The 21349-nt window shown below is 41.4% G+C and overlaps 1 protein-coding gene across 1 annotated transcript in view; it reads right to left on the reverse strand.

Moving 5' to 3' along the window:
- Positions 1-4499: 4499 nt before the first annotated feature.
- The window catches only part of fbp (fructose-1,6-bisphosphatase), a 28785-nt gene continuing 11935 nt past the window's right edge, over positions 4500-21349 (reverse strand). The window contains exons 3-8 of the mRNA XM_068383173.1: positions 18448-18554; positions 18063-18207; positions 17480-17608; positions 16960-17073; positions 8905-8992; positions 4500-5101 (exon numbers count right to left, since the gene is read on the reverse strand). Of these exons, the coding sequence (XP_068239274.1) occupies positions 5001-5101; positions 8905-8992; positions 16960-17073; positions 17480-17608; positions 18063-18207; positions 18448-18554 (684 nt within the window). The 3' untranslated portion in view covers positions 4500-5000. The remainder of the gene's footprint in view (positions 5102-8904; positions 8993-16959; positions 17074-17479; positions 17609-18062; positions 18208-18447; positions 18555-21349) is intronic.

The raw sequence follows: 21349 nt of genomic DNA on the forward strand, positions 1-21349 counted from the left end.
AAAGACCTCCCCTTCGGATAAGGACTCTGCCATGCTCATCATGTCCTGCATGGACAAAGCCATTCGGGATGGGTCTGGCGAGCTTGCGGCTTCTTGCGTGTCTGGAGTTCTTAAGAAGCGAGAGCACCTTTGCTCCTTCTTGTCGGCAGGGGTCACACCATGTCAGAAGTCAGAACTGATGTTTGCTCCGCTATCCAAGAGTCTCTTTCCTGAAGAGCTGATCAAGGGGATTGCAGCCTCGTTGATCCAGAAAGACACCCATGACCTGGTGGCGTCATCCGCACGTAAAGTCACAGCTTTACCTTCCGTGCCTAGACCTAGGATGGACACACCAGCGTCTAGGTTCATTCCGCCCTTTCGTGGCAGAACCTCCAGCAGAGGAGGTACCTGTGCCGATAGTCAACGTGGCAAAAAGAAGAAGGGTTCCAAGTCCTCAAAAGGCAGAGTCTGACTGCCATCTTCTCCAGACAGCAGTGGGAGCCAGGCTCAAGAACTACTGGCAGGCCTGGGAGAACAGGGGTGCAGACGCACAGTCTGTGAAGTTACTCAGAGAGGGGTACAGGATTCCATTCTTGCGCAAGCCCCCTCTAGCAACAACTCCCATCGACCTCTCTCCCAGGTACAGAGAGGAGGACAAGAGGCTAGCTTTACAGCAAGAGGTGTCTCTCTTGCTACAAAAGGGAGCGGTAGTCATAGTCCGGGACCATCAATCCCCGGGCTTCTACAACCGTCTCTTCTTAGTAGCGAAGAAGACAGGAGGGTGGAAACCGGTGCTAGACGTCAGTGCTCTAAATGTCTTTGTCACCAAGCAGACGTTCACTATGGAGACGACGAAGTCAGAGCTAGCATCGGTCAGGAAGGAAGACTGGATGGTCTCGTTAGACCTAAAGGACGCGTACTTTCACGTCCCCATCCACCCAGATTCCCAACCTTTCCTGAGGTTCGTCTTTGGGAAGGTGGTTTACCAGTTCCAAGCCCTGTGCTTTGGCCTAAGCACGGCACCTCTAGTGTTTACCAAACTGATGAGGAATATTGCCAAATTCCTGCATTTAGCAGACATCAGAGCCTCCCTCTATTTGGACGACTGGCTTTTAAGAGCTGCGTCAAGTCGTCGCTGTCTGGAGAATCTCAAATGGACTATGGATCTGACCAAGGAATTGGGTCTCCTGGTCAATATAGAAAAGTCCCAACTCGTCCCATCCCAAACTATAGTCTATCTAGGTATGGAGATTCAGAGTCAAGCTTTTCGGGCTTTTCCGTCGGCCCCCAGAATCAGTCAAGCCCAAGAATGCATCCAGAGCATGCTGAAAAGGAACCGATGTTCAGTCAGACAGTGGATGAGTCTAATAGGGACGCTTTCATCGCTGGACCAGTTCATCGCGTTAGGGAGACTCCACCTCCGACCCCTTCAGTATCACCTAGCTGCTCACTGGAGAAAGGACATGACGCTAGAAGCGGTCTCAGTTCCTATCTCCGAGAAGATGAAGTCTGCACTGACTTGGTGGAAGAACAACATTCTTCTCAGGGAAGGTCTACCACTGGCTGTTCAGACCCCCGACCACCTTCTCTTCTCGGACGCATCGGACACGGGCTGGGGTGCGACACTGGACGGTCGGGAATGCTCGGGCACGTGGAATCCGGATCAAAGAGCACTACACATCAACTGCAAGGAGCTACTGGCAGTTCATCTGGCCTTGAGAAGCTTCAAGTTCCTCCTTCTAGGCAAGGTGGTGGAGGTGAACTCCGACAACACTACAGCCTTGGCGTACATCTCCAAGCAAGGAGGGACTCATTCGATGACGTTGTTCGAGATCGCAAGGGACCTCCTCACCTGGTCAAGAGATCAAAACATATCGCTTGTAACGAGGTTCATTCAAGGCGACATGAATGTCATGGCAGACCGCCTCAGCCGGAAGGGTCAGATCATCCCTACAGAATGGACCCTTCACAAGAATGTTTGCAACAAACTATGGACCCTGTGGGGTCAGCCCACCATAGATCTGTTCGCTACCTCGATGACCAAGAGGCTCCCAAATTATTGCTCACCGATTCCGGACCCAGCAGCAGTTCACGTAGATGCCTTTCTTCTGGATTGGTCCCATCTAGACCTTTATGCGTTCCCCCCGTTCAAGATTGTCAACAAGGTACTGCAGAAGTTCGCCTCTCACGAAGGGACAAGGTTGACGTTGGTTGCTCCCCTCTGGCCCGCGAGAGAATGGTTCACCGAGGTACTGCAATGGCTAGTAGACGTTCCCAGGACTCTTCCTCTAAGAGTGGACCTTCTGCGTCAGCCGCACGTAAAGAAGGTACACCCAAGCCTCCACGCTCTTCGTCTGACTGCCTTCAGACTATCGAAAGACTCTCAAGAGCTAGAGGCTTTTTGAAGGAGGCAGCCAGAGCGATTGCCAGAGCAAGGAGGACATCCACTCTCAAGGTCTACCAATCAAAATGGGAAGTCTTCCGAAGCTGGTGCAAGGCGAATTCAGTATCCTCAACTAGTACCTCTGTAACGCAGATAGCTGACTTCCTTTTACACCTAAGGAAGGTAAGATCCCTATCAGCTCCTACGATCAAAGGTTACAGAAGCCTGTTGGCAGCAGTCTTCCGCCACAGAGGCTTAGATCTTTCCAACAACAAAGATCTACAGGACCTCCTTAAGTCTTTTGAGACCTCAAAGGAGCGTCGGTTAGCCACACCAGGTGGGAACTTAGACGTGGTCTTAAGGTTCCTGATGTCAGAAAGGTTCGAACCGCTTCAATCAGCCTCTTTTAAAGATCTCACTTTGAAGACTCTTTTCCTCGTTTGCTTAGCAACAGCTAAAAGAGTCAGTGAGATACACGCCTTCAGCAGGAACATAGGATTTACATCTGAAACGGCTACATGTTCCTTACAGCTTGGTTTTTTAGCTAAAAACAAACTCCCTTCTCGTCCTTGGCCCAAATCGTTCGAGATTCCAAGTCTGTCCAGTTTGGTTGGAAACGAACAAGAGAGAGTACTATGCCCAGTAAGAGCTCTTAAGTACTATTTAAGACGTACGAAGCCATTACGAGGACAATCAGAAGCTTTATGGTGTTCTATTAAGAAACCTGCTTTACCGATGTCGAAGAACGCAGTGTCTTATTACATCAGACTTTTGATTAGAGAAGCCCATTCTCATCTGAATGAGGAGGACCATGCTTTGCTGAAGGTAAGGACACATGAAGTTAGAGCTGTCGCTACTTCAGTGGCCTTCAAACAAAACAGATCTCTGCAGAGTGTAATGGATGCAACCTATTGGAGAAGCAAGTCAGTGTTCGCATCATTTTACCTTAAAGATGTCCAGTCTCTTTACGAGAACTGCTACACCCTGGGACCATTCGTAGCAGCGAGTGCAGTAGTAGGTGAGGGCTCAACCACTACATTCCCATAATCCCATAACCTTTTTTAATCTTTCTCTTGAAATGCTTTTTATTGTTGTTTTTGGGTTGTACAGAAGGCTAAGAAGCCTTTCGCATCCTGGTTGATTTGGCGGGTGGTCAAATTCTTTCTTGAGAAGCGCCGAGATTAGAGGTTGTGATGAGGTCCTTTAGTATGGGTTGCAGCCCTTCATACTTCAGCACCTAGGAGTCGCTCAGCATCCTAAGAGGATCGCGAGGCTCAGTAAGGAAGACGTACTTAAAAAGGCAGAGTAATAGTTCAAGTCGACTTCCTTACCAGGTACTTATTTATTTTATGTTTGTTATTTTGAATAACTGCTAAAATGAAATACGGGATACTTAGCTTCTATTGTTAACTTGTATGCTGGTCTCCACCCACCCCCCTGGGTGTGAATCAGCTACATGATCACCGGGTAAGATTAATATTGAAAAATGTTATTTTCCTTAGTAAAATAAATTTTTGAATATACTTACCCGGTGATCATGAATTAAAGGACCCTCCCTTCCTCCCCATAGAGACCCAGTGGACCGAGGAGAAAATTGGTTCTTGTTGACAAGAAGTACCTGAGTACCTACTCGACAGATGGCACTGTTGTTGTACACCCCCACCTGTATAGCGATCGCTGGCGTATCCCGCCCGTAGGTTTTTTCTGTCGGGCAGCAGAGCTGCAGCTACATGATCACCGGGTAAGTATATTCAAAAATTTATTTTACTAATGAAAATAACATTTTATAATAAAATAAATTTTTGAATATACTTACCCGGTGATTATATATTAAAGGGCCCTACCCGTCCTCCCCAATAGAGACCCAGTGGACCGAGGAGAAAATTGAGTTCTGTGTTTACATTGAGTACTGAGTACCTGCACGACAGATGGCGCTGTTGAAGTACACCCCCTACCTGCATAGCGATCGCTGGCGGATTTCGAGCGTAGAGTTTTTCTGTCGGGCAGCAGAGCTGCAGCTTATATAATCACCGGGTAAGTATATTCAAAAATTTATTTTATTATAAAAATAACATATTATCTACGAATTTGTCAAATTACTTAGTTTCTGTAATGTACAGGGTATAGTTAATAATCCTTTGTCACTCTTTGTTGAAGATTTTCCATTTTAATTGGCTCCATGGATTTCATACATTGATTGTGCAGTACTTTACAACAAAGAAAGAGTTAAATGAAAAAAACATAAACTAACTGAGCTTCAGTTGGTGAATTACATTGAGCATTACCAATTTTGGCAATAAAATACCAAACCTTAATATTCTTAAGTACAACTATAAACTTCTGGTAATATTTTATACTTTTTGGAAGACAAATTAAGATACTGTTATATTGTATTTTTAACAACCTTCCTACAGTATAATATTGGAAAAATATATATCTATCAGGATACAACATTGCAACAAGTATGATACACAGGAATGTATTCCAGAATTTCTCAGATTCCACACTGATATAACATTACAAAAGTATCTTATTTACGTCTACATTTACAGTAGCCCAAATGTAACTGGTAAAAAAATAAATAAGTTTAGCTAATTTTCTTTCATAGTAGCATATCCATCTTCAGTTGTGCGAGTTTTTAAAGATTGTGTTTTTTGTATAAATCAATGATTTCCTGCACATCACCAGAAGAACCAAGGAAAATTGGGGAACGCTGGTGAATATCGGTAGGAACAATGTCTGAAATATATATAAAAAAAAAAAGTGTCAATAGAGACAAATGTACTGAATGGCATCTGCTACAATCAGATTTACAACAAATTAAGTAATGAATGTATAGAATTGATAAAATAATTTTAGATTAGGAATAACGGTAAATATTTTAATGAAATTTCTTAGCTATATACTGTACTCGCCTGATGTTCATATTGCTTCTCCAGAAGCTCAGTTTAATCAACTTTTATTTATATGTAAAATTAAAAAATCTTCCCATTTTCCTCCACTCATCCCTCATTAAACACACTTGGTAAAGGAACTGGTATTATAGTGTTAGGTAGTAAGAGTAAAAAAAATTGTAAGTAGTAATTAATGTGCCATTCTTTTTGACTCTTCAGTTTCCAAGTCAAAATTATCCTTATCCTCTTGACAACATGAAGTGGGATTAAGGCCAGGCCTGTATATAAACATTCATCATCATCATCAGTCATTACTATACTAGTCCACTGTCCAACAAAGCCTTCAGACATGTCCTTCTACTTGCGTCTGTTTATGGTCTTTCTGTAACAGTCCACATCCGCAACTTTTTTAGTTTGTCAATCCATCGTCTTCTCTTTGTTCCCCTACTTCTTTTACAATCTTCAGGCTTGTTTGAAATAAACTGCTAGGCTCCCAAACACTACTGAAGGTGGGACGTTAGTGAAGGAAAACAATAGGATAAATCTAATTAAAATTAATATACCACAGTCAAGATTTCCTAACCTGGTCTAGATTACTTTTAACAAACCATCAAGAATACGGTTTGAAATACAGGATTCTAGATTCTTTAATATTAAAATTCACATTGTATCTAGTCTAAATATTTTTATATAGTAATGATACTTTTATACCATATCAATTATTGAATTGAATCTACTTATACTTGTACATAAGGATCAACTGTACTTTAAAATTGAGACCACAAAACAGTGGTTATTACTGAGCCTTGTGCCCAGTAATGTTCATAAGCAAACCATGATTCTTCAAGATAATGCATAGCGAAAGCCTACTTGGTACGCCAATGAGGTGCTGGTAAAATTCTCTCCAAAGAAAGGTTTCTAGGGGAAAAAAAATTAAAGAAAGTACTGTAGATGACCTACTCAATTCATGTATCAGATTTATATTTCTTCATGAGCTACTATGACCAAACTACAAATTATGAATGATAATTCATTTTTGTCATAATTCCACAATACAGAATAGGGACGCTGCCTCTAAAGACTGAAATTTTATCCAAATAAATACTGAACGGCTCTTCCATGACTAATAAACCTATTTCTTCTGAAAGGGTTCATTCATTTTCAGAAAAGATATGTGAAAAAATTATGCTCTGAAGGAAAACAAAAAGGACCAAAGCATCTTATGTTTCCTTAAAGTTACTTTGACAAATAGTGTTTGTGGCCCATTTATGCCTACGTATTTAGTTAACACTAATACAACATTACCAACAGAAAAGGGGTTTTAAAGGTAAAGGTGTCTGGTTTCAGTTTCATCAAAATAGATGCTCACCAGAAAGTCAGCCGGGCAAATCTAACACCCTCCCCCACTGAGGTGCCCATGCACAGCAGTGGCCTCCCCAGTAAACAGCTTAAACTCACTGTCCTGGGCGGTGATCGATATGCTGTCATGCGAATGCTAAGCAATCATTTTACCTATATACTGTTGAAATACTTCCGCTAAAACAGAATTACCCAAGACATTGTCATATTGTTATCCACTCCGCAAAAGACAACTTAGGCTATCTCTGCTTGTCATTAACATGTCTTGCTTTGTCGGCCATTATTAAAACTAATTTAGTTATTCTTTTTATAACATTGTATTCCCCACAGTGGTATTTAAAATGTAGTGCTTCCCCTACACAAGAGCTAAATTGTTAACCAAACTAACAAACCTTCCGTTATTTTTATATGGTTATATCTCAGCAAAGCTGGAAGGTAGCCAAATAGACTTTTGGTGCAAAGTGACAACTCTACCCATAACTTGATGAACTAGCTGCTCTATCTTTTTAGCTTGTAGAGAGCGGATGTCTCAATCTCTCCACCTCAAGGTTGTCATAGACATTTAAGAACATTATTACTTTGCGCTCATTTTACGCTTTCTTTCTCTTTTTAAAGTGTGATTGTGCTTAGTTGACGATATGCAAAAGTGCCCTGGTTCCGAAGATCAGAATTGCGGGACCTTCATGTCATTGGTGTCTCTTTATGTCCGACATGTAGAGGGCGTCGTTGCGAGCAAGTTTTTTTTTAAATTTTTGCTTGTGCTATACAATAATGGTGTCTAAGACTGAAAATCAAATTGAAAAATAAGAAAATATTATGCAACATATGAATCTTCTACCAGTCAGTATATGTCTGTTACAGAAGGTTTAAGGCATGGCATTTCAATCTCGGGTACACGAACACCAGGGAGTACTCGGGAAACCTGTCAGGGAGGGTTATGCCCTTTCCCACTAGAAAAAATCTTATAGGCATATAAGAAATGTAATGTCCAATTTAATACTGTATCACTGCTATCCCATAATATAAAGCATTACTATTATATCTATCTATTTACCAAGGCACTTCCCCCAATTTTGGGGGTAGCCAGCATAAAAAAAAAAAAAAAAAAAAAAAAAAAATTTCCTCCACTCATCCCAGCCTGACGAGGGATTCAGCCGAGTTTGGTTGGTACTGCTAGGGTGCCATAGCTCGCCCTCCCTTGTTATCCACCACAAATGAAGTTTCTTATGCCAAATCCCCCTACTGCTGCTACCTCAGCGGTCACCAAGGCGACCGGAGGAAGCAGCAGGACCTACCGGAACAGTCACAATCGCTCTCCATTCATTCCTATTTCTAGCATACTCCCTTGCCTCTCTCACATCTCTCCTCCTATCACCCAGAGCTTTCTTCACTCCATCTATCCACCCAAACCTTGGCTTTCCTCTTGTACTTCTCCCATCAACTCTTGCATTCATCACCTTCTCCTGCAGACAGCCACTTTCCTTCTTTCTACGTGGCCAAACCACCTCAACACATTCATATCCACTCTTGCTGCTAAATCATTTCCCACAACCGTTCTCATCCTCAGCACTTCGTTCCTAACTTATTTAATCGAGATACACCAGCCATCCTCATCAGACACTTCTTTACAAAGGCTGAAAGTAATGTGTCCCAAACTCAACAAAATTTAAATGAAACGGAACACTGCTGGTTTTTGTATGTGTAAAGTGGTGTTGTGCATTGTGGAATATAATGGTTAAATCATACTTTGTTACACAATTTTTACTTTTTTTCAGTTTGCTTCTTTAAAGACATACGTTTTACTTTTGGTTCTTAGTTTTCTGTTTCTATGCATATTTGTTTTTATTTGTGTTTTTGTGTAAGTTTTATGTATATTTGTTCCATTTTAAATATACAGAAATTTGCATGTTTTTACAGATTACATGCACACTCCACGTAGAAATTTCAAATAAAACCTGGGGAAGACACCTTAAAGCGCAATAATAAGCAAACTTTATGTAATAGGTCTGGTTAGTGACTGGCAACCAGTTACCACCTACCGCTTGAATGTTTACTCCTTTACTAAGTGCATGTATTTATTGAAGGGAAGAAAATGGGAAATTTTAGAACTTTATGGGTAAAAGTTGATAAACCAAGCTTCTGGAAAAGCATTATGAACATCAGGAGAGATTCATAGGAATAAAGTAAACATATGGGAATACTGCAGAGAAAGAGAGATGCATTTTGTAAAAGATTCTGTACCCGGTTTAACAATACCATATATTAAACTATAGTTTAAAATCTACTTACCCAAGATGTTAATTTTACCATTGGTTGCCTTGCCACCAGCTTGCTCCATCAAATAAGCCATTGGGTTGCATTCGTACAAAAGTCTCAACTGGAAAAGTGAAGATATGGTTAAATTTGAGGAGGATGCATGTTACAAAGATTGCATAAGGATCATACTTCATACATAAATCTATATTTTCAGCAACCATCACAACATGCAACTTGAAGAGAAACGTACATTCTGAATTATATCAATAAAAAATACCAAAGGACTATCGATACTTCCTCAGTGAGGTCATTTATACAAGGCATTACAAAATTAACTCTCAAATCACTTAGTTGGATTGTAAAAGTATCGGTTAGGAGAAACTATATTCACCCAACAGCGACAAGTAGCAAACAGAGATGCTAATGATTTATGGAAGATGGTGAGGAGCTTAAGATAGGCTAGGTAAAATCTAGGAGAAAGCTTGTAAAAAAGTGCGTGAAACATGACATATGCACATTAGGGCATGTGATATTTTTTTTTGCTTGAAGTTAATTTGCCCAGACATATCATTCATTAACCGCTTCCATAGTGCAACCCTCTACAATAATTCCACTAAAAGTTGGACAAAATTTTGTTTTTAGCTTGTAAGAAAATATTGAGGCAGTTCTGTTGGAAGGGTACACCATGGAGTTATTGAAAGCTACTTCACCAAAAACCCCAATTTATTCCTTTTCCCACAACACATTCACAGAATTAGTGTTTGGCGAAAATATCCCTTTTAGTGTCACTGAGATTTGCTAATTATCCACAGCCTGCTTTAAAAACAGTGTGCATATGGCCCTCTATGTTTGATTTAATTTTCCCTGGATCTTATGGAGCACAAATCTCATGGTCCTATCCTTTAATGTAAAAACATAACCTTGCAATGAAGCCTTTTAACATCATTTATAGGATGGTCAATTTAGTAATTAGACTTTTATTTCTAATTCTGCAACATAGCACAGTTCCCTAGTGGTTCAACTGAATATACGGGGAATATACTTAAAAATGTATATATCTAGATTATCATGCATTATTTTTGTCTCCCTTATCTTCTGTGTCCCAGAACATGATGAATTAGGACGTAGGAAGGAATTCTGGAGACTGTTTTGCTAGTTTCAGCTTTTCACTAGTGTGTTTAAGGTTGTGGTTGAGAAATATCATTCATTCAGTTTTATGGAAAGCGCTCAAAAAGATGTTGAGTTACCGTTATAAAATACTTTTCGAGTACATTAAAATAACTATTTTCTGGGACCAAATTGTTATATTCCTCATGCCTTTACACTGAAAAGCATTATCAGTAAGTTACAACTGGTATGCATGTGTAGTTTGATTTTGTCAATCATTTCAAAACAATTGCTATGATGCACAAAATTATTAACTACACAATACAGTAATTAAATTTTCCATCAATCCATGCTCGTTTTATACCTTAAAAATTAATATATAATTTTCAATATTAAACTTACCCGATAATCATATAGCTGTCAACTCCGTTGCCCGACAGAATTCTATGGAGGGATACGCCAGCTATCACAATACTAGAAGGGGGTGTACTAACCAGCGCCACCTGTGGCCAGGTACTCAAGTACTTCTTGTTGACACCTCCTCAATTATTCCTCTGTCGTGCTTCTGACAAGACGTTCTGGGATACGCTTATGTTCTTGGAGTATTTTCACGACTTTGGTGAAGTATTTCTCTTTGATTTCGGCTGTCGCTTTACTGGAAACTTCTATTTTAGCTTAGTTAGCTTTTGGAATTAATTTGATTAATTTTGGTGACGAAGAGAGTATGAACTCTCGTTCACCTTTCAATGGCCGACCCTTCCCTTAGACGGAAGTGTTGGTGTCTAAGAGAGTATAGACTCTCTTTCTTAATTTTGCTTCACAAAGTTATAGATTTATTTTATATCTCTCCGCCTCTTATAGGCCTCTTCGATTAACTTCCTTTTATTATAAACTTATTAAAATTAATTTTTATATTTGTTTATATTCGACCTTCCTAATAGTAGGCGGTCTTTTCTTGGTACCGAAGTTAATTAACATTGAGCCCGTCATTTCGGTTTTACCTGTTAACATATTATGCTATTTTAATGTCTTTGAAAGAATTTCTTTGATAGTCTCGTACTTTTTCAAAGTTGAACTAACGTTTTGTTTGTCTCTGCAGTTGTTGACGTTCAGAACGTTCAACTTGCACTCTATCGTTACGATAGAGAAAGAATGTTCACGGTTTCACATTGCAGTAAGAGTAACCGTGTCTAGCGTTTTGTTCATTCTTTCTTAACTTAATGGTTTTGATCCTAATAAAGGAACTTTTCATTTTGGGAAATATTTCAGTTTTTTCCTTTAACAATAATATGTTTTAACGATATATATGATTGGGCTCTTCTCTCAGGTTCTAAGTCAAGAGAGAGAGAGAGAGAGAGAGAGATAGAGACAGAGGGAGAAAGAGGATAAACGTTTCCCTCAAGCCTGCCAGGCGTACGAGTAACGTCGTTATCGTTTTTGCTCTTATCCCTAGTCTCTTTAGGGGAAGAAACTAAACGTTTCTAGAGTGATCTAGTGTTTAGTCTCTTTCCAGCCACTGAATTATCTTTCATTAGATTTTTCTGTTACATTGTAATTCTGTTTTCGCAATTACTAACTTTTGAGAAGGGTAGAATTGCGTGTTTCAGGTACAAACCACTTAAAGTTTCGAGTTCAGTGAAATAAGTGCAAACAGAAATCAAAGTGATAAGTGATTAGCGCAAAGTATGTCAGTGTTATGCGTGAGGGTACTTTTGTGCGCGCCAGTCGTCCTCCCAGTCCGGGACCTCTTGCAAGCTCCCAAGCCCAGGGGAGAAGCAATGTCGAAGGGCAAAAGGGTTCGGCAGGCCTTGATCGGCGCACAGAAGTATCCTCGGTGGTTGTGGGCGTGTCTTACCGAGACCGTCACTCCCACCCGCAGACGATTGAGCCCTTATTTTGCTCGTCTGCAGAAGAGATTTAGAGGAGAAAATAAAGGCAGAGTAACGCTGGTCTCAGGTCTCAAGACCTCTTAAACGTAAAGTCCAGACCTATGCCAGACGTACGAAGTAAAGTTCAACAACCCGGATGCAGTCATTGGGTTAGCTCTGACTCTCCTCAGTCATCAGTTTGTCGGGCTGAGAGTGCGCCTACACTCCCCCCCGCCTATGCTCGCTCCGCCTGATCGCAGTACCACCTGCCAGGCGTACGATGTTAGCTCTACTACAGTCCATGCAAGCACAGCTTTCGGACTTGATGCGTGAGTGTGGGGCTGAGAGTGTTGCTCCTCCGCCTCCGCCTACACTCCCCCCGCCTACACTCGTTCCGCCTGATCGCAGTACCACCTGCCAGGCGTACGATGTTGTGGACTCTACTACAGTCCATGCAAGCACAGCTTTCGGACTTGATGCGTGAGTGTCGGGCTGAGAGTGTTGCTCCTCCGCCTCCGCCTACACTCCCTCCACCTGCACCCGCTCAGCCTGTGCTCAACCCGCCTGCGCTCGCTCCACCTAGTCGCAGCACCATCTGCCAGGCGTACGATGTTGAGCCACATTCTGTGTTCGCTGTTCCCAGTGTTGTTCAGCCTCAGCCTTCTTTAAGGCAACCTTCTGTTTGGGATCAGGAGGATTACTCCACTCTTCCTCCGCCTCCCCTGGCTGCTCCACCGGTGGTGCAACTCTCGGTGGAGGTACAACAACCTCTTCCACCCATGAGTCAGTCTCCTCAGCTGCTGCACCGAGCTCAACCCGTGCACCCTGATCTTGCGCCTCAGACACCTCTGCTTGCGAGAACTTTACCTTGTTCTGCGCAGCCTCTTCCTCATCGCGCTCCGCTCACACCACAAGAACTGGAACTTGCTACTCCGCTTCCGGCAACCGCTCAGCAAGCGCAACCCTTGGGTTCAACCACTCATGCTAGGAGTCAGCCTCCTCCACCCATGCGCCTTCCTTCTGCTTGTCTTTTATTCAGCCTTTGCAGACTGAGCCTCAGGTGTTCCCTCAACAGAGTCTTGAAGAGGAAACCACAACTATTGTTGTTCCAGCTCGTTCTGACTCTGCTGTTCAGCATACCTTACCTCCATTTTCAAACCATGGCAAAAATATGAATCATGAGTTATGAATGTAAGGTAAACATTATGTTGATTTTTAAACCCCATGCAAGCATGCATAAAGCACTCTAGCACTGGTCATGGAATTTCTGAGAAATGTTAAACGCCATGCACACGCTCTGCTTTCCTTACAGCAGGCTCTGCTTACAGCAGGCTCTGCTTACTACTTGCTCTGCTTACAGCATGCTCTGCATTCAGCAGGCTCTACATACAGCATGCTCTGCATACAGCATACTCTGCATACATCATGCTCTGCATACCTTACCGCATGCTTCTCAGTCACACATCTTGGGTTGTTGCCAACTCACTAGACTGTCAAGCAGTTTCATTACGTTGCCTTCTAGTCTGCTGCTTTTGCACCAGTGAACCCTCACTCAGAGAACTTAGCTTTTCTAGGATAAGGTCCCTGTAGATGAGAAAGTTCTTTTCTCCCTCCTTCTGATATTCCCTTGAGGACTCTGTCATTTGGAGGGAGCCTTTAGCTGCATAACCTCTTATGGACTTTTATTTAAGCTTAACATGCTTCCAGGGAAGGTAATGGTTCCACTTCAGTCGCTAATCCCGTCTGTTACCACACCTGCTCCCTTAGACCTTGAGCTGTGTTGCATGACATGCAGTCCAAGCTTAGTCCTTGTTAGAGGATTTTTTGTTTACGGAGTCAATGTGTCACGGGGAAGACGTTCAACAACCAACAGAAGTGACTTGTTGTGTCGCAGTGCGGCAACCTCAGCAACCCGTTAAGGAGTTGTCTGTACGACCCAGACAGTCTAGACAGATTCGGGTTGTCACTGTACTTCCTCGCTTGCCCATGATTGACAGTTCACAGACTGTGCAGCAGTATCATGATCTTGTGTCCGGCTCCGTCAGACGACTGGCTTTTAAGAGCTCCCACAAGTCGTCGCTGTCTGGAGTTTTTCAAATGGACTATGGATCTGACCAAGGAACTGGGCCTCCTGGTCAATTTTGAGGAGTCTCAGCTCGTTCCATTCCAGACCATTGTCTCCTTGGGTATGGATCTTCAGAGTCGAGCTTTTCGGACTTTTCCGTCGGCCCCAAGGATCTTCCAAGCCCTAGAATGCATCCAGAGCATGCTGAGAAGGAACCGATGCTCAGTCAGGTAGTGGATGAGTCTAACAGGGACACTTTCATCTCTGGCCCTGTTCATCGTGTTAGGGAGACTCCACCTTCCCCCCCTTCAGTATCATCTAGCTGCTCACTGGATAAAGGACATGACGCTAGAGACGGTCTCAGTTCCTGTTTCCGAAGAGAGGAGGTCTTCTCTCGCGTGGTGTAAGAACAGCTTTCTTCTCAAGGAAGTCTACCTTTGGCTGTTCTGAAACACGACCGCCGTCTCCTCTCGGACGCATCAGACATGGGCTGGGGTGCGACTTTGGACGGACAAGAATGCTCGGGAACATGGAATCAGGAGCAAAGGACACTTCACATCATTTGCAAGAAGTTGTTGGCGGTTATTCTGGCCTTGATAAACTTCAAGTCCCTCCAGCTTAACAAAGTGGTGGAGGTAGACTCTGACAACACCACAGCCCTGGCTTACATCTTCAAGCAGGGAGGGACTCTTTCGTGGAAGTTGTTCTAGATCGCAAGGGACCTACTCATCTGGTCTTAAGATCGAAAGCTAACTGGTAACGAGGTTCATTCAGGGCGGTATGAATGTCATGGCAGATCACCTCAGACGGAAGGGTCAGGTCATCCCCACAGAGTGGACCCTTCTCAAGAATGTTTGCAACAGACTTTGGGCCCTGTGGGGTCAGCCAACCATAGATCTGCTCTCTACCTCGATAACCTAGAGACTCCTGTTGTATTGTTCTCCGATTCCAGACCCAGCAGCAGTTCACGTGGATGCTTTTCTGCTGGATTGGTTCCACCTCGACCTGTATGCATTCCCGCCGTTCAAGATTGTCAACAGGGTACTTCAGAAGTTCTCCTCTCACTAAGGGACACGGCTGACGTTGGTTGGCTCCGCTCTGGTCCGCGAGAGAATGGTTCTTAGAGGTACTGCATGGCTGGTCGACATTCCCAAGACTCTTCCTCTAGGAGTGAACCTTCTAAGTCTACCTCTCGTAAAGAAGGTACACCCAATCCTCCACGCTCTTCGTCTGACTGCCTTCAGACTTTCGAAACACTCTCAGGAGCTAGGGGCTTTTCGAAGGAGGCAGCCAGAGCGATTGCCAAAGCAAGGAGAACATCCACTCTCAGAATCTATCAGTCTCAAGGGGAAGTCTTCCGTAGCTGGTACAAGACCAATGCAGTTTCCTCAACCAGTACCACTGTAACCCAGATTGCTGACTTCCTGTTATATCTAAGGAAAGTAAGATCCCTTTCAGCTCCTACGATCAAGGGTTACAGAAGTATGTTGGCAGCGGTTTTCCGCCACAGAGGCTTGGATCTTTCCACCAACAAAGATCTTCAGGACCTCCCTAGGTCTTTTGAGACCTCAAAGGAACGTCGGTTGTCCACTCCAGGCTGGAATCTAGACGTGGTCCTAAGGTTCCTTATGTCATCAAGATTTGAACCTCTCCATCAGCCTCTTTTTAGGACCTCACATTAAAAAACTCTTTTCCTCGTGTGCTTAACAACAGCTAAAAGAGTAAGTGAGATCCACGCCTTCAGCAGGATCATTGTTTTCACATCTGAAACGGCTACATGTTCCTTGCAGCTCGGTTTTTGCTAAACGAGCTTCCTTCACGTCCTTGGCCTAAGTCGTTCGAGATCCCAAGCCTGTCCAACTTGGTGGGGAATGATCTGAAGAGAGTTCTTTGCCCAGTTAGAGCTCTTAGGTTCTATCTAAAAGGTCTTAACCTTTACAAGGACAATCAGAAGCCTTATAGTGTGCTATCAAGAAACCTTCTTTTCCAAGTTCTAAGAACTCAGTTTCTTACTATTCAGGCTTCTGATTAGAGAAACACATTCTCATCTGAAGGAAGAAGACCTTGCTTTGCTGAAGGTAAGGACACATGAAGTGGGAGCTGTGGCTACTTCAGTGGCCTTCAAACAGAACCATTCTCTGCAGAGTGTTATGGATGCAACCTATTGGAGAAGCAAGTCAGAGTTCGCATCATTCTATCTCAAAGATGTCCAGTCTCTTTACGAGTACTGCTACACCCTGGGATCATTCGTAGCAACGAATGCAGTAGTAGGCGAGGGCTCAGCCACTACATTCCCATAATCCCATAACCTTTTAACCTTTCTCTTGAATACTTTTTATGGGTTGTACGGTCGGCTAAGAAGCCTTCCACATCCTTGTTGATTTGGCGGGTGGTCAATTCTTTCTTGAGAAGCGCCGAGGTTAAAGGTTGTGATGAGGTCCTTTAGTATGGGTTGCAGCCCTGTATACTTTAGCACCTTTGGGTTGATTCAGCCTCCAAGAGGAACGCTGCGCTCAGTAAGGAAGACGAACTTAAAAAAGAGGCAGAGTAACGGTTCAATTCGACTTCCTTACCAGGTACCTATTATTTCATTGTTATTTGAGATAACTGTTATATGAAATATGGGATACTTAGCTATCCTTTAATCTTGTACACTGGTTTTCACCCACCCCCCTGGGTGTGAATCAGCTACATGATTATCGGGTAAGTTTAATATTGAAAAATGTTATTTTCATTAGTAAAATAAATTTTTGAATATACTTACCCGATAATCATGATTTAATTGACCCTCCCTTCCTCCCCATAGAGAACCAGTGGGACCGAGGAATAATTGAGGAGGTGTCAACAAGAAGTACTTGAGTACCTGGCCACAGGTGGCGCTGGTTAGTACACCCCCTTCTAGTATTGTGATAGCTGGCGTATCCCTCCATAGAATTCTGTCGGGCAACGGAGTTGACAGCTACATGATTATCGGGTAAGTATATTCAAAAATTTATTTTACTAATGAAAATAACATTTTAGTAATGAAACAATAATATGAAGACCCACCTTCCCCTTTGGTGCATCGGAAGTTGCAGGGTACATAAAGATTCCACCGTATTTTAGAGTACGATGAACATCAGCAACCATTGAGCCAATGTAACGAGCACCAGCTTTCTTTGCCTGAAAAGGGTCGAAATTTCAGTTAACAACAGTATTACTGTATTACTGAAAGAACATCTAACAGCTTCAATTAGCAATTATAAAGAAATGTTTTTGTAAAATGGATTAATACAGTAATAACATATTGTATGTTTAATTACATCTAAACCACTGAAAATGTACACAACTGCATTATACTTGATTAGATTTTATACAGTACAGTATTACATTCTCACACAAAGATTTTTCTCTTAATTTTTGAGCTAAATTTATCAAGGGGTGGAAAGATTGCCCATATATTTTTATTACTGCATGAAATTCTATATACAGTATATAAATATACATGCAGTACAGTAAAAAGTTCAATATCAGGTTTCTTATAATTTAATGGTATGCTATTTTTCCATATTACTTTATAGTTCCTCACCTTTTTCCCCGTTACATATTCTTTAACTGCTGGGTCCCAGAGATTTGCGTAACCTTCGTTCAAGCTGTAAATTTTTCCTTTTTCTTTGACTCTCATGTTTGGGTCAGTCAAGACAAATTCTCCAATGCTCTGAAAAATTACGACTTAATTTTATATCATGATAATTTACTCAATTAGAAAAGCAAGTTTTGTCAATTGATATGGACGTTTTTTCTACACATATTACAGTTCTGGCTGGCAAATTTGGAATGTCATACTGAGTATAGTACATAGGTTTTATGTTTTTTTAAGTTAAAACCGTGTCAATTACTAGCCTTTGTGGTTTTCAATTCAACAATTGACTCTTTACCCAAGATCTAGTTGGACTTGACCCCATAAAATCAGACTTATGTATTGACTTTTAATTTGGGTTATCTCCAAATTTGTATGGTACTTAGTCTACAATATAGTAATCTTTTAATTTCACAAAGGCATTCTAACACATATTGGCAATATTCATAAAATATTAATAAAGTACAGTAGAAATAATTCATAAATAAAATAGTTAAGGCCTACAGACAACCAAGGATATTAAAGCACTTACAGGATCTAGCATGAACCCATTAACTCCATCGCCTGTTGAAATGACCATCATAGTTGCTGAACCATACAAAGCATACCCGGCTGCTACTAATTTGTTGCCTGGCTGCAAAGCGTCATTCACAGATGGATCACCAGTGGAAGCTTTCCTGGAGATACATATAATAATTAGCATATTAGGATTGATTTTGCTATCATAAGAAATTGAAATAGGAATTTGGGCCATATAACCCTGGTCTCGGAGAAGTTACTCAGTACCTAAATGGAGTTAATGATACCAGATTCTATAATTTGCACATTGAAAAAGGATTATAGAAAAAAAAATATATTGGACATTAGAACAGAACATCACAACATATTGACAACATTGTAAGATACTTAGTACTCACTTGTATATGGAAAATATTGAACCAATGGACACCAAGCAATCAATGTTTGAAGAACCATCCAGTGGGTCAAAGCAAACAATGTACTTTCCCTGCCGATCCTTTTCAACCTTAAAATTAAATGATTAATATAAGTCTACAAGATAAAATCACTCAGCCCTATGCACTGTAACAAAAGTTAAATGCTGCCATGGATTCAAAAACCAAATAACGTACAACTTGTGAGATTAAAAGTTAGAAAATAGGGTCAAACCCTAATTACAGTACTGTATGTAATTCCCTGTTAAGGGTTAGTGGCTATGTGCTGCACTGTAGGCACTGGTATTACCCAAGGGTCTCTGCACCATCTCCCTGATTCCCAGGTACACTGACATTTTAACCTTCTAATACATCCATTCCCACTTCTCTTACCAACACTCAACTTTCAGCCTTTGGCAGGAAACAGGCGACCTTTATTGCTCCCAAAGATACCGTTTTTCCATTCATCTCAAAAAGTTTAGAGGCTGTGAAGAAGCCAGTAGTTAAAGGTAGACCAAGTGCTAGAAGAGTGCAAACCTGTCTCTCTAGCCTTTCCATATGATTCGGACAGTTGGCAAGATGTCTAACATACCTTTATGGTCGGAAAAATGATATTAGAGGCAAACAGTTCAATGAAAGGTTGCCTAGAATTCATGAATTTTTATTGAAGTCATAATTCGAAGCCAAAGAGAGGCTATCGGCTTCTTTGTCCCACCAGTCTTATTTGGAAATGCTGATTGGGCACTATTCAAAATCAGATCTCTTCCCAACCTTGGCAAAGACTTATCTGACTACCTTACACAGGGATCTGCATACTTTCGTTTTAACCAGAAGAGCGTGCAGAGAGCACGTCCTAGCCATAGCCACTATAGGCATGAAACAAAGGTTAATTTTTTAATTCTAGTAACCCTTTAGTTTTAAAGATTTTAGAATGGCTTTTTATTATTAGACGGAGAGATATAATGGTTCGATTTTGTTGGATTCCAGCACATGTAGGTGTGTCTGGGAATGAGAAGGCAGATTTACTGGCGAAGAATGCTGCATCCGAGTTGCTACCAAGAAGGTATCCGGTTCCCTGTAATGATTTCCTACCAACCATAAAGAAATTGTTTTATAATTGGCAACAGCACTTGGACAGTCTGGATGGCAATAAAATGAGACAAATAACAAATGTCATATCTCCTTGGAGTTACAACATGATGCCATGAAAGTGGGAGACGTCTCTTTGTTGTCTCCACATTGGTCACGCTGAGATGACAAACTAGTTTCTGCTAAGGCGGCAAAACCAACCGTATTGCGAAGACTATTTGGTACCTTTAACAGTGAGGCATTTGTTGATTAAATGCCCAAATTATTATAACTTAAGAAATATGTATGTTTGAGGCTCAAGGTGAGGATGGCAGGATCATCCTTGTCAAGATTCTTGTACATGATGTGTCCTACTATGCGAGGGGCATTTTTAGATTTATTTCAGAAGCAGGAAGCAGGTGTTCTGAAAATTATTTCACTTTTATAATGACATCTTAACTTTATGGTTTTAGTTGCATATTGTTTTATGTTTTTTATATATAAATGATATCGGCGTCGATGACCTTAGATGTCAGGATGCCAGAAAACTGAAATCAATAAATCTGGAGAAAGTATCTTTCCTCAGAAGGTGGTCAAGAAAGTAATGGACAGAGTGGCTTAGGCGAATAAGAGCTTAATGCAAAAGTAGGGTATTATTCTTATTTTTTCAATATTAAACTTACCCGATAATCATGTAGCTGTCAACTCTGTTGCCCGACAGAATTCTATGGAGGGATACGCCAGCTATCACAATACTAGAAGGGGGTGTACTTACCAGCGCCACCTGTGGCCAGGTACTCAAGTACTTCTTGTTGACACCTCCTCAATTATTCCTCTGTCGTGCTTCTGACAAGACGTTCTGGGATACGCTTATGTTCTTGGAGTATTTTCACGAATTTGGTGAAGTATTTCTCTTTGATTTCGGCTGTCGCTTTACTGGAAACTTCTATATTAGCTTAGTTAGCTTTTGGAATTAATTTGATTAATTATGGTGACGAAGAGAGTATGAACTCTCGTTCACCTTTCAATGGCCGACCCTTCCCTTAGACGGAAGTGTTGGTGTCTAAGAGAGTTTAGACTCTCTTTCTTAATTTTGCTTAACAAAAGTTATAGATTTATTTTATATCTCTCCGCCTCTTATAGGCCTCTTCGATTAACTTCCTTTTATTATAAACTTATTAAAATTAATTTTTATATTTGTTTATATTCGACCTTCCTAATAGTAGGCGGTCTTTTCTTGGTACCGAAGTTAATTATCGTGAGCCCGTCATTTCGGTTTTACCTGTTAACATATTATGCTATTTTAAGGTCTTTGAAAGAATTTCTTTGATAGTCTCGTACTTTTTCAAAGTTGAACTAACGTTTTGTTTGTCTCGGCAGTTGTTGACGTTCAGAACGTTTTCAACTTGCACTCTATCGTTACGATAGAGAAAGAATGTTCACGGTTTCACATTGCAGTAAGAGTAACCGTGTCTAGCGTTTTGTTCATTCTTTCTTAACTTAATGGTTTTGATCCTAATAAGGAACTTTTCTTTTTGGGGAATATTTCAGTTTTTTCCTTTAACAATAATATGTTTTAACGATATATATGATTGGGCTCTTCTCCCAGGTTCTAAGAGAGAGAGAGAGAGAGAGATAGAGACGGAGGGAGAAAGAGGATAAACGTTTCCCTCAAGCCTGCCAGGCGTACGAGTAACGTCGTTATCGTTTTGCTCTTATCCCTAGTCTCTTTAGGGGAAGAAACTAAACGTTTCTAGAGTGATCTAGTGTTTAGTCTCTTTCCAGCCACTGAATTTTCTTTCATTAGATTTTTCTGTTA

Source organism: Palaemon carinicauda, chromosome 11, assembly GCF_036898095.1.
Source record: "Palaemon carinicauda isolate YSFRI2023 chromosome 11, ASM3689809v2, whole genome shotgun sequence".
Classification (NCBI taxonomy): domain Eukaryota; kingdom Metazoa; phylum Arthropoda; class Malacostraca; order Decapoda; family Palaemonidae; genus Palaemon; species Palaemon carinicauda.